At 39.3% G+C, this 13,789-nt stretch overlaps 1 protein-coding gene across 3 annotated transcripts in view; it reads left to right on the forward strand.

The window, feature by feature from the left end:
* Positions 1–12,371, forward strand: part of MKX (mohawk homeobox) — a 46,417-nt gene extending 34,046 nt beyond the window's left edge. The window contains exons 7-8 of one of the 3 annotated variants that reach the window (XR_005817321.1): positions 9,559–9,592; positions 9,711–9,777. Coding sequence is in view for 2 of the 3 variants with exons in the window: in XM_040548899.1 (XP_040404833.1) it covers positions 9,559–9,592; positions 9,711–9,897 (221 nt within the window). In the remaining variant the exon portion in view is untranslated. Of the gene's footprint in view, positions 1–9,558; positions 9,593–9,710 lie in introns of all 3 variants that reach the window. The other 2 variants (XM_040548899.1, XM_040548900.1) reach the window with 2 other exon arrangements.
* Positions 12,372–13,789: the final 1,418 nt, after the last annotated feature.

Below are 13,789 nucleotides of genomic sequence, written 5' to 3' on the forward strand. Positions count from 1 at the left end.
TCTACTGGCAAAGCAATAACGTGAACGCAGCTGAGCATCTCTGACGACAGGATAATTAATTTAATGATGTGCTGTTCAGTGCTTTTTGGTACATTCCATCTGGTCCTTCACAAACTTGAATAAAGTTGTTTTCATAAGATGTCTGTAGGATCTTACAAATGGGGAATTGAGGCAGTGCAGAATTCTGATTTAAAGTCATTTTGGCCCAATTTTGGATACCTAAGACCTCATGGATTCACATATTTTCATGCCTCTTTATACATTCAAAGCACAACTCTTGTTGACCTCATTTACACCTGCAAGTGCTCAGCACTGCTGAAGAAGAGAGCCCAGGCTCAGAGTCCAGAGACTGGAGAATGTACAAGGGCCATCTATGAAATAGCTGGTTAGAACAGCTCATCCAGCCCCACGCACAAACGTGTGGCACAAGCAGAGAGACTGCCAATTGTTATCATGATTTACTGGCTGGTGTTAAAATCACCTGAACGTCTTTTATCTTCTTGCATTCCCTCCAGCAATGCATTCCCTCCAGTGGCTGCACCATGATGCTGAGGTTGTGCGGGGAAGGGTCTCGCCTCCCACCCCAGGTCTGGCCCCAGAGCAGGTCCATCCTGCGTCTTCAGGAGGTGGCCACCATGGCAAATTCCATGTGTGGTTATACTGGGTTATATTGCTGTATCTCACAATGTGCTTGGTGGGAAGGCAGACTGCTTAGGCTTTCTCATCTTTATGCACATACAGTATAGAAACAGACACAGATACAGAAATGTATAACAATTATAGATATAAATTTATATATATATTAAATTTCACATGCAATCCATTGATTTGTTGGATCTTTTTTTTTTCTGGGATTACTATGATGCTCTTCTTCAGCTTACAACTAGTTTTACATCAGTTTGACTGCTGGACACCTATAAGTGCTTATGTACTACCTTACAAGCTACTTGAATTTTTATGCCTGTGATCATACAGAGTAAGTCTGAGCTACAACTTAGGTACCTGGGTTTTATTAATTGGACATAAATGTTGTGTACATCCCAGTGGATGCACAATACTCTATGTGGTGGCTGGAAGTAGCTAGGCTTTAAAAGATCATATTTGTCTGTCTTTTCTTTATCTTACAGTCGAGTGTAAGAAGCAGTGAATTTCCTCTTCCTTACAGACTTACCCATTCTTTACTCTGTTCTGCTGGCTAAGTACACCCTGGAAATCAGTTCTGGCATTCATGTAGAAGTTCCTCCACTTGCCTAAAAATACAGCACCTTGTAATTTAAATTGCCTTTGTGCAGCCTATGCCATGTCTGAGCCTGCTTGGCAGCCCAGGGGCAGGAGAGGAGCTGGCTCCTGGAGCAGTTGCAAGCAGAGCCACAGGAGCCGGGGGGCACATTTCTCTGAATTGTGCAGGAGGCTTCTGAAAATATCCTGTGTGCATGCATTTATATCATAACCTTACACCGCATATGTAGGGTCTGCTCCCAAACCCGCAGCCAACTAGCATAACAAAATCAGATTTTACTGCTGTAGTGTCAGCCTAGGGTTGAAATATGGCTTTGAAACCCTCCCTTTCACCCTGCATTTTTAATGAAAAACAATTGGGATGGAGTGTAATAGTGCTTACCCTGGCTGCATTTGACTTTAGCTTTTTACTTTTAAAGCCTTATTTTAGGCTTTAAGAGCTCCCGGTTAAACTTTTCAGATCCAGAGTGAAAGACTGAACATGCCTGCCTGCACAACAGCTAGATTCCTGGGTGGGAAAAGGATATTTTTATATTAAAATAAAGAAAATGAACACACTGGTACATTTTCTACCTTCATACTCCTTACTCTTCTTTTTCCTTATGAATTTTCATTTGCCATTTTCTCATTTTCTTTTTTTTAACATCTCCCATTGCCTTTCCTTTATGTCTTTTTTTTTCTTCTTCCTCTTCTCCTTTCTTCTCTTTTCTTTATTTCACCCTCCCCCTTCCTGCTGCCTAACTTGGTTCTCGCCATTAACCCACAATGGTTTGCAATAAGAGGGCCAACTACTTCATCCTTCCAGTCAGCACAGCACGTGCTGTAAATCCCTTTCCAAATAACACCAAAAAATGAAGCCTAAGTCAGATATTTGTTTATCCATTATGAAGTGCACACAGGAGACTATCACCAAGGTATCCGACAACATTACACAATTAATTACATGCCAACTCAATGAGGAAAGATTTGATTTCAGTCAGCTTTGCTGCAAACCTGAAAAGAACATAATACCATATAACCGTCAGTTCGTTAACAACTCGCCTCCAAAGCTACATGGCACAGACTCCCATTATAAGCTCTACTAAAGCCTGGCTGAAAAAACAAGTCTCACACAGTGCCCTGAATCTCAGTAAAGAGAACACACTGTCACTGGTCATGGGAAATTTAGAGCTGACCATGACAGCCCAAACAATGAAGTGATTTACACCAGGTTTGTATCTAGTTTGCTAACTAATAAATACTTACATGCAGGTGCATAGCCCAAGACTGTAAGACCATTTGCACCGAGCCTACTATTATGTGGTGTTTTCAGTGCACTTATTAATGCAAATGTTAATATAGACCTGCAAACTCAATTCTATTTTATAGTTTATAAAATACACCTATCCTGGTCTCTGTGGGCATGTACACTCATTTCATAAAAATCACATGTATTAAAACGTAACTAGATGCTTACTCCCAATTCAGCAAGCTCCAGACTACACATGGAAAAATACGTCTTCAGGTTTTTATGTATTCAGGGGGAAAAAATGAGTGGTACCAGTCCCTCACAGTTAAATCTTATATCTGAAATTCCTGTGCAAGAAGCAAATTTCAGAGAGAGATTTCACTGAAAAGCCTTGGTCTGGGGCATGATGGCAAAGGGAGATTTCCAACTTCATCAAGACCCAACCTATGGGTCTTAACAGAAGAGGTCAGACCAGGGCTCAAGGTGTTCCTGAGAAAAACCCATGGAGAACTCAGAAAAGCATTTGCTGTTACTCTGACTGTGAACAGAAGTTATCATTGCGCAGTTTGCTTATCTGAAAGGATGATGGCTGATGACAGGTCAGTCATTATGGTCTGACTGTGAAGCCAAAGAAGCAAAGTATTGGGGTTGTGGGGTGACTTCACAGCAGGCTGCTTCACCAACTCCTTCTGGAAGAAGGAGCAAGCAGTGGTAAGTGAAAGTTTTGCTGAAAATGATCTTTCTCTAGAGCCTGGGCCTAGATCTTGTTCTTGCAAGTTTCTGACATCTTTCCTCCTCCTACCCAATAAAAAGACATGCTAATAAATCCTTGTCAGTGGAAATCCAGTATAACTCCCTAGATGGGACCTGCTGTGATGGGTCCCAGGCGCACATGCAGGCTGTGGCCTGATGCTGCCTCAGCATGACTGCAACCTCAGGTCGTCTGAAATGCAAACAGGGACTTTCTTCCCTCAGCCCAAGTGCTTGGCTGCATAGGTGCCCACAGCAGGCAGGAGCAGCCTCATGTGGATCAACCCTGAATGGATTCCTCACAGAGGTGGCTCTGGCTCTGTGGAAGGTCAATTTGAGAAATGTTTTTGTAGGAGACTCCACAGCTTGGAGACTCTTCCAGCTTGAACTTTCCTGTCTGTGCTTCTCTAATTCATCCTTAATAGGTCCGGTGTTCACAGGGAAACCTGGGAGGATGGCATGAAAGGAAAAGGGTTTTAAGAGTTGCCCTGCCAGTTGCTGGATCAGATGAGTCCTGTCTATGTCTAGAAAGCCTCTGAGCAGTATCTGCATTCAGAAGTTCCCTTGTCTGTTCATATCAGGCACTCAAAATGGGAGCACTGCAAGTGCAAGCATGGGAAGGCCAACTCCTGCTTCCTCCAGTTCAAGCTAGAGGAGCTGAGGCTTGCTGTGCTTGGGTTTCTCAGAAGGTGCTACAGTCTTTTACTGAGGCTAAATGACATTTCTCATAAGAGGAAAGGGCCTGGCCTGGAGCTCTGGGCTACAATTTACCCTCTCCCGCCCTGCTGAGCAGCCTGTGCTAGGCCACTTTCCCTTCCAGATGTGGGAGAATGCTGGTGATGTTGTGTGATAAATCATTTACTTTGGGATCCTCTGTGAGGAAAAGAAGGTGGATCGATGTAGAAGAGCAGGGAAATATTAAATACAGATAACGCAATTTTGTTCTTGGAGAACCAGAGATCTGAAAGTCATATATGTCCTGAAATTGTGGTTTGGAAAATACTAGACAGTCCAGGGATGGGATGGTGTGTGTGTTGTGTGTGTGACCTACAGAAATACCTCATCTCACCACTAATTTACTCACATATGTAAACTTCATTTTTCATTCAGCCGCCCCATTTATTTCCTGTTACTCCCTCTTTTTCCTCCTCTTGCTTGTTTTGAAAATGCTGGTCAACACATGCTAAGCCAGAGTCTCCAAAACCAACAAGAGAAAGTTCAGAAGAGGCAGAGAGAAACAGCTGAATAACACTGCCAAGTTTTAAATGAAGATAAGTTATACAGGACCTTTTATTGAACCGACAAATATTTTATAGTATTCACCATTTGGGGCCAGCAGTTCTTTTTTTCCCCTCTGTTTCGAGCTAGAATAGGTGGTGTGTAATTCATAAGGAATCTGTACATGTTTAAGTAACTTCAAGAAATATTACAGTCATGTGGGACCCACTTACAGCATCTTGATTTCCATGTCCTTTTTTTTTTTTTTTTTCCAGTGTATAATATTTAGTACCCTTTTCTCTCTGTCTCGTTCTCTCATTCACACATTCTTTCCCCTCTTGGTTTCAAGCCATCTTTGCTTTGTCAGTGTTACCTGATAACACAAGGTAGGGGTTTAAGCCAGTTGTTGCAGTTTGGTTTGAACTGTGTAGAAGTAACACTGAGTGGGAGAGTAACGTGGATGCTTTTTGGTCCTACATAAGTGGTCAGTCTTTCCTTCACTGTTCCCTGCAGGGCCTTTAGCTGAAGTTAGTTCATCACTACATACGTGATATTCTTAGATCAAAATTCCTAGATCAAAGGGATAAAATGTAACTGCAATTAACTTTATTTACTACATCCCTAGAGGCATCCAAGTATATGAAAGTTATGAGTCTGGGCTCAGAGAACTGTGAGAGTCTGAATTGTTCTGAAATATTTGAACATGCTGCAACACCATGTAGCCAGAGAGCCTTTGTATGCTGTAAATTGGAGTAGACACATGTGCTACAGTATTTATACACTGGCTTTCTTCTCTTGTACTGGATACACTATTTAAAAGAGTACTGTGCATGTATATAGCTGTAGATTTCCTTGTAAATTGTTTACATATTATTTTGATAAATAACAGTCAAATGTAATGGCAGCGTACTAGAGGAAAGTGATATTATTGTCCAGTTTGTGGAGAGCTTGCCTTCGAGAACACTGGAATTTATTTTCTTTGGGTGAGCCTTTCTGATAGCAGAAGAAAATAGAAAAGGTTTTAAATATAAGAGAAAACCTGGAGAAGTCTGCTCTTAAATGCTTTTGAAATGGTCGAAGTATTGCCTAGCCATGTTGTCTTTGGACTTCTGACACTGATTTCCATCTCTGCTAAAATGGGACTGCAAGCTACCTTGTAAGCGAGCTGTCAGGATCAGGTAGTGAATATTTATGAAGAAATTTTGTGGTGAAAACAAAACAAAACAAAAAACCCTATATATATATGTGTGTGTGTGTGCTACATGTATTATTAATAATTAAGTGAGTCCTGAAAAATACCATACTGTATCACAAAGCTGGTATTGTCCAGTGACTACACTCTTGGTGCTGCGTGCTATGGTAAACTGTATACTGAAAACTCCTACTAATGGAAAGGTATACAGGATTCCATTGGTAAGTGATTTATAGTGACTTCCCATTATAAACAAGAGGGAACAAATATCCTACCTCGTCGGTTTCTTTGGGCGGATGGCGAGAGCAGAATGAAATATTCCTGGCCAGGCAAAAGCTGAATCTCTGGATGCTTACAACTGGGAGCAGAATGAAACAGCAGAAAGTGAGGTATAAATGGCAATCCCCAATTATAGGTGGTTCCATTTTCATAGTGCTTTAAAATTTCCATTTTTTAAAATGATTTCCACATTTTAAAGTGATTTCAGAATTTGCAACAACAACAGCAACAAAAAAAAATCTGATGTTTAATGTTAAATAGATTTCCTTTAAGGATCTCAATATATGCTAAAAGCCCCTTGCTTTCTGAGGCAGAACAAATCACCTTCATCAGCAGCTAATAGATTTGGGTTTCAGTTAATAAATATGTGATTGAGCAAACTGTAGGTTTTTTTTAGAAAGTTATTATATTAAAGATAACCACAGTGTTTGGGGAGGGCAGCTATGGTGCATCCATTCTACCTTGTATAATAAACTATGCTGGGAATGTTGTTCTTTAGTTACATTCATGTAGCAGTCTAACCATGCTGCTTATAAAGTTGAAATACACTGTGTGATTGCTTTACATATATGTAAATGTCAAAAGTTTTAATTACCAAAAGCTTCAATTCATAGCTGGGGATAGAGAAGGTAGATTGCAGAAGATGAAGACTAGGCTAAACATTGGGCAAGATTCACATCATTATTTAATTTGATAAAATTTTATCATCAACATTCTCTCTCTTGTCAGTGAAGAGCTAGATGTGGCTACAATTCTTCCAGGCTGAGCTAAGCAGTTCAGGACATAGCTACACCACTGGTTTAATCTCCAGAGGAGAAATGTGGTCCTCCTCTCATCTGGCTCACAGTATATGCAAGTGGATGTTAATGCTGCCCAGTGTGAGGAAGTGGCCATGGAGGGGGGCTATGCTGTCTGGTTTTGCAGGAGAGCTCAGGGATGTTGGACTGAGGTGTTAGATAAGTGAGCTGAAACAACTTCCTGGAGGACATCTCTCTTATTTGTGATTGGAGTCCAGACAACTAGCCTAGGTATAGATATATACAAGTATATATAGAGATATATATAGAGAGAGAGAGAGAGATAGATAGATAGATAGATAGATAGATAGATAGATGACTTTTTGATGGCATGTTAATGGCAAGTGAGATGAAACCCACCACTATCTCCTCCTTTTGAGTTGGATCAAGTTGGCTTGACCTGCAAGATATCAAGGAAGGCCTAGGAACATGTGTGATGGTCTTTTCCCTCTGAAATCAAAGTGATGTGGAGATCAGCGTTCCCTGCAGAACTCGTTGTTTGCCTTTCTCAGCATGATTATCCCTGTCCACAAATGGTGGTAATACTTATTTCCTTCACCAAGGGCTGTTCAGACAGGTGCGGGCTCCTGGGACACTATGGCAGTGCCAATGAAGATATGCTGTTATAGGTTTGGTATAGCTGAAAAGAATTTTTGGCAAGCAAAAGGGGGCCTGTGCATTTAAATGATGGATTTTCAGACTTCGTTGTACTAACATGCTTTTACAGCAGTTATTAGCAAGAGCTTTGCAAATTATCAGTGATGGTTTTATTGTAACCTAGTTTCAAATTTCTTTGACATAAATTATTTGTTTAAAAAACATAAAATCTGAATGGAATTTAAAAAAAAAAAAAAAGAAAGAAAACATGTCCTTCAGCAAAATTAAAGAATGTGTAACTCTTTGCTCCTGGATTGTATTTTTTAGCTTTGGTACTGCTTTTTTATACTGTGGGCAAGTCGCTTTCTTTTAGAGCTGGCTAAACACCACTAAAAAATATTTGCAAATACTCCTTCAAATAAACGCTGGAATTGGAATGTGTGTCACCATTCACACCTACTTTCCTCAGAAGTTTGTACAAGCAATTTTTTTGTTCATAGGAAATATTTTCCAACAGCAAAAGAAGCTGACAGATGCTTGAGAGAGGTGTATTTATATCCAGGTTTGCTCTGGCAGTAACATTCTCTATTACTTGCCATTTCCATTTCTATACCTACTGACCTATTCAATCCTAAAGCTCCTCTTTAAAATTGTCTTTATTTAAAAAGAATAATGGAGCAGGGCTAAAAAACAATTTCTAGCCAAGTACAGCATTAAGAAGGAGACTTTTGGTATCATTCAGTACATCTCTGTAGATCAAATGTTTTTTTTTTTCCCCTTCATTCTCTCCTCTGCCTAGGCTGAACTTCCCCCCCAAGCACTGAACTAGGGTAGCTCAAGAGATACTGACTTAAGATGTGCTGTTTTAGAACAAAATATAAACCTGAGGACTCGGTCATCCGTGGACATTTATAAAGCTGTTTTGCAAAAGCCTGGAGTCCTGTTAAATCAAACAGCTTGGCAAACATCTGACCTCTGAAATTGCAGATGGTCTGCCTGCATTTCTTCTGGTGAGCCTGCGGTCTGCGTTGCTCACCTGCAAGCGCTGAGGAGCGCGGCTGTGCCGAGGTGTTTGGTTTGTTGGCTGCATGAGAAAACTGGCTGCTCTTGTGGGGTGCAGCAACTCGTAAAAGTAGGGCTAGCAAGGGCTGCAATGTGCTTTGGGACTCACTCCGCTGGAAGCTCTGTTTAAAGGACAGATCAGCTTTTAATTAATAATCTTGTTGAAATCAAGCAATAAGGTGAATTTCTAGTTGGGAATCTAGCCTCATGAATTGGTGCATTACTTTATGAGATTTAGAGGCCCTTTTGGTCGTGTAGCCACCAGTGTTCAGGCCAAAGCTGTTTCTTTTGTTTGACTCACTCTCCATAGGTATTGCAGTTAGGCATCGGCTTCTCGTTCCCCTATAATGCGTTTCTGTGTCAGGATAGCAGACCCACTGAATAAAGCTTACACATTTCTGCCCGGTAAATATTTCTGGCTTCTCTGCGATGCGAGGACTTAATGAATGAACAAATGTGACTCTTGATGGGAAAGTATAGCTTATGCCTGTGATGCAATTTCTCCTTTGAAGGTTGTTAGCCACGTGTGCTTGTTACTTGTATCCTGCTCAGCCTGCCTTTGGGACTGAGTTGCAGCCTGGGCAAGGGTCCCCTTAAAAACCACACACATCATCTGTGTATGGGTAGAAGTCCTATTTTTAGTGCATACAAGAGGGCATTCACTAAAGGGCAATGAAACTGATTTTTATTTTTAGTTTTTGTAATTCCTTATGTCCCTGGGATTTATGGATGAAAAAATTCGCTCCATCACCCTGCAAAACTTAAGTGAACCTCCAAGACCAGCTTTATTCTCACTATTGCCAATATAACTAAAATACGTTTTCCTGGACTGGGCTGGCACAAGGCAAGGTTCAGCACTGGTTCTGCTGGTGTGGTGCTGGGAAGGATCAGTGAGGCTCTGCCTCACCAAAGTCTATTTTTATAAGGTCATGGCACAGGAGCCTCCTCATCGTAGAAATTTCCCCAAAGTGGGGGTTTTTGACATGTGCTCTGCTCCAAGCTCAGCGTGGATTTCTCCAAAGAGAGTTTTTACTTGAGTGAAGTTGACCCTTTATGTGTGTTCAAACAAAGATTTTATTTGGTATCAATTTTGGAATTAACCTTGGGTTATTTTTCCATGTGGCTATTTCATGAAATTGCATGTTTAAAAACTATTAGAAGAAAACAGACATCAATTTTTTTTCTTCTGTTTGCAGAAACTCTGGAGAACGGACCAAATAAGTGTGAAAGGTGAGTAAGGAAATTTGCCATTTTCCAAAATTATTGTTATTACAGTTTTATTAGCATCACATAGCCACAGTAGGTGTGTAAGCTATATGTGTAAATATTTGTTATTGCTTGAATCTAGCGCAGCTAACAGAAAAGGAACCAGCAAAGATGAAACATACTGGAAGGAGATCAACGCAGCCATGGCCCTAACGAATCTTGCCCAAGGGAAGGAAAAACTGCAGGGAACTACCAGCTGCATCATTCAGAAATCATCACATATATCAGAAGTAAAGACTGTCAAAGTGCCATTAGTTCAGCAGTTTTAAGAGATGCGTCCTTTTTCTTTTTCCTGTCAAGCGGACATTTTCCTTACAGGATTGGTTTTCAGCAAAATCAGATTCACAGATATGAGGCAAATGTGGAAAATAGGCCCCCTTTTACAGTATGGTCAGTTTAAAAAAAATAACATTCCTTCTGACTCAGACATTTTCATTGTATTAAATGAAATGTTCAATTGCTTCTATAAAAGGCATGTAAATTATAAAAAAAACTGTTTTTATCAAAACATTAACTTATTTTATGTTAATCAAAGTGCGCATAAGATGTTTGCATTGCTATTACAGTAAGTGCCTTGCTTTCAAAAAATAAGCTATAACGTGGGCATAGTACAACAGTATTATGCCTCAAAATGACAATGCCATAATGCTTAAACTTTGTATATTATTCCAAGTGGGCTTAAGCAGCCTAGGGCTAAACACATTACTGCTGGAAGCCCTGGAAAATTGTGCTTATTAGACTTGAATGAATTGACAAGTCTTAATGAAATTGTTACATCATTTTCTCTCTCTCTTTTTTTAATCAACAGTGTTATAAAAATTGTACAGTATGTTTTGTCAAAGTGACAATGAGGTTGTTATGCATGTTTCTTACCTGTATATGCAGTATATTAAAATACCAAAATCATTCCTTTGAAAAGTGCAATACTCTAGAACACACAAATTTAGGAAATAAGTTAATTGTTCAGATTATTTTGAACTTATACATACACTCCCAGACATGTTGCTTATTAAAGATTTCTAGTTGAGGAGGTTCTAGCCAGACTAGCTGTAAATTCAAGTTGAATTTCTATTGTTTTAAAGCTTTGCTAGTGACTTACTGAAGTTTTTATACAAGTAAAAAAAATCAATCTCTTCTTGTACAAAACTGAATTTATAGTGCCGTTTATTATTTGCAGTAGAGCTCAAAAAAGTTTCCATGGTGGAAATTATTACTTCAATGTGTTTTAAATGTTTTTATTTTGTAGGTACTGCATACATGAAAACAGTTGGTTGACAGTTCACATTTCAGTGAGAAAAAGCTATAGTATAAACTATCAAAGCCCAAACTAGAAACATAAATGGGACTTGAAGCATTGAAAAATCCCAGCATTTAATGTGAGAGGGTTTTAAGTAGATACTAAAATGTATTAAATATCACGTCTGTAAACTTGACTGCTGTTGAGCATAATAACTAGCATAAAACCAGGTTTATGTTTAAGGGTTTTCTAGGGTGTACAAGTTATTCTTAAGTCATATAACAATAGTCTAATGAGGTTTACATTGCTTGAGTGGAATTTACATGAAAGCAATTTACAGTGGCAAAGCCAAATATGATTTATACTGAAACAGTTACAGAAAACTGGAAAAGAGATGATTGTTGCTAAGATCTGGATTTTTTTTTCCTGTGGGTATCCTGTCAGGTGTTTTCCTACTTATCCCTCTCCCCTTTTCTCTTTTTGGTGAGCCATCAATGAACAAGAAAAGACTTCAGTCCTGCTCCCACTGAGCATAATGGCCAAATTCCCACTTCAGTGGAAGCAGGACTGTGCTAACGACAAAACTAACTTGCAAGTATAGACTGTTCCAGTTGCACTAAAATAATCAAGATACATTGCAAATATCAGCCTTGGTGTGACTTCTTAGAAAACTTCTTGATGTAACATAACATGTTGTTGGGTTTATTTAGTGTACAATGAAAATGATTTGATATGAAAATATTTTGTACATATATATTTTTACTTTGTTTTCTAAATTGCTGATTTGCATTGACTTAAAGTGCCAAGCAAGAAATGTATGTCATGACTGTATGAACAGTTGAAGTATGTTTTACTGACTTGCATCATTATGTGTCTAAGATACCATGCATTAATTTTTGATATTTTACTGGATTTTGACATAATAATGTGAGTTTATAACTAATAGCAGAGAGTTAATACTTCACTTTTGTTCATACTATTATAAGTTATTCTGGTATTAAATATTTTATGACAATAAATTGATGGTTTTGACAAACTTTTCTGTTAGGAATACTCACAGTGTTTTTGTCTGCATAAATGACAACAGAATTTGTTATGTAAAAAAGGTACCTATGGTGACTTCTCTGGAGTAAAACTGGAGAAGACAAGACATAGTATAAACAACTTGTTGATGGTTCTTTTTTTAAGTGATCAAAGCACAAGAATAATCTGTAAAACACATCCAGTGGGTTTTAAATTTAAGAATACTTGGCATAATTTCTTGTTATCATTTCCTTTAATTTATTTTTTTTTCTACTGCTGCTTTAGAGTTTTCTGAAAACACAGATTCTAATGAATTACTTGTGTGTCTTTTTTTAAATAACAAGAATCACGATCAGTGCTGAGCCAACAGCTAATGAAGACTCAATAATTATTTATGATATTGGAAAAACAAACATTATTACTATTGCTCTTCTTTGTTTCAACATATGTAACCATTTTAGTAAAATAAATAACTGCAAACAACATCTTGCTGGTTTGAATTAAATATTCATTTATCTGTCCTTAGTCATTTGCATTTCTGGCTTCCTGTTACAGGCAGGATTACTCTATAACAGGACATAAGCATGTGATAGGCAAAGACAAAACAGGAGTGTTAGCCTTTTAGTACATCTTGACGGGCACAGTTATGTGAAGTAGTTTAGCACGTTCCTGATGAAAATGGCCAACAAGTTTAGGCTAATGACTGCTAATGACAACATGGCATGATGCTGATAAATCCTCCACATCTGAGGAGTGCAGAGGGAAACCACAGCTAAACACTGTCCTGAGTCATTGGAGAAGGTTCACAAGTTTAGAAAGGCCTTGGTCATTCAGGGTATTTTCTGAACGTGGGCTACCTTTGTCTACAGTACCATGCATGGATACACTGTGGCTGTGGGGCCTTAATGACAAAGGAGGTGCAATTCAGCCCATCTAGAAGTTCACTGCTCACAGTAGTGAGAGCCCAGTGCAACCAGCCTCCTAAATTTTGTGCCTCAACAAAGTTGCTCCAGTTACATGGGAAGGGTAATAACTAAGGTTTTTGTTGGCAAGTGGCACTTTAAGGTTTTATGTCCTACTTACCTCTGATACTTGTATGTCACCATAACTTCTGTGGCCATCCAACATGACAGTGGAGATTCCGATATTCAGTTGACATGTGAGTTCCTGAGGGGATATGTACAGCCTGACTTTTGCTGTTGGGAACACACACAAACTCCCACATCATAACGGTGCTGAGCTTCTTGGCATCTACTTTGTGTCCAAGTCTGACATGAAGAAACCGACTCATTCTGTTCCTGCCTATTCTGTCACATCATTTACAAGATCAGAGCTCTCCTGGCCAGAACATAATAAAGCACTGAAAGTAAGGGGAGCTCCAATTCGGCCAAGTTGCTCAGTAGGTAGCATATATACAATGGGATCAGTACAACAGTTTTCTCTTCCAGCATCATACAAAGGCTACAACCTCTAAGATATAGTTCTCACTTTGTAGCCTCGTGGTGAAGCAGTTCCACCAGGGATACTGAGAGCAAGTCCCAAGACAACACATAGGCCACTGGGAGGACATCTGATAATTTGGTGTCTTGGATTTAAATTCTAACTGGGAGTTTGGTAAAGGACAGTACCTGGACTTGGATGCCCACATGTCACATGCATGAAATCACTGCACTGTTGGGTTAGAAGGAGAAGATGTGGAAGAGAAGTTGATAGCACCACTGTATAGTGCAAAGAAGTATGTACTTAGCTTAGGTACAGACAAGGCTATATGGGCTTAAACCTGTTACTTCATTATCATTTCACTCAGGTAGTTTTTCATTATGTGCCCTGGTATTTCATCCACCTAAACTACCCATCAGAGGAGATACACAACACCAAGCATGAGATGCTATTCTAGGAAG

This window comes from Cygnus olor, chromosome 2 (assembly GCF_009769625.2).
Source record: "Cygnus olor isolate bCygOlo1 chromosome 2, bCygOlo1.pri.v2, whole genome shotgun sequence".
NCBI lineage: Eukaryota > Metazoa > Chordata > Aves > Anseriformes > Anatidae > Cygnus > Cygnus olor.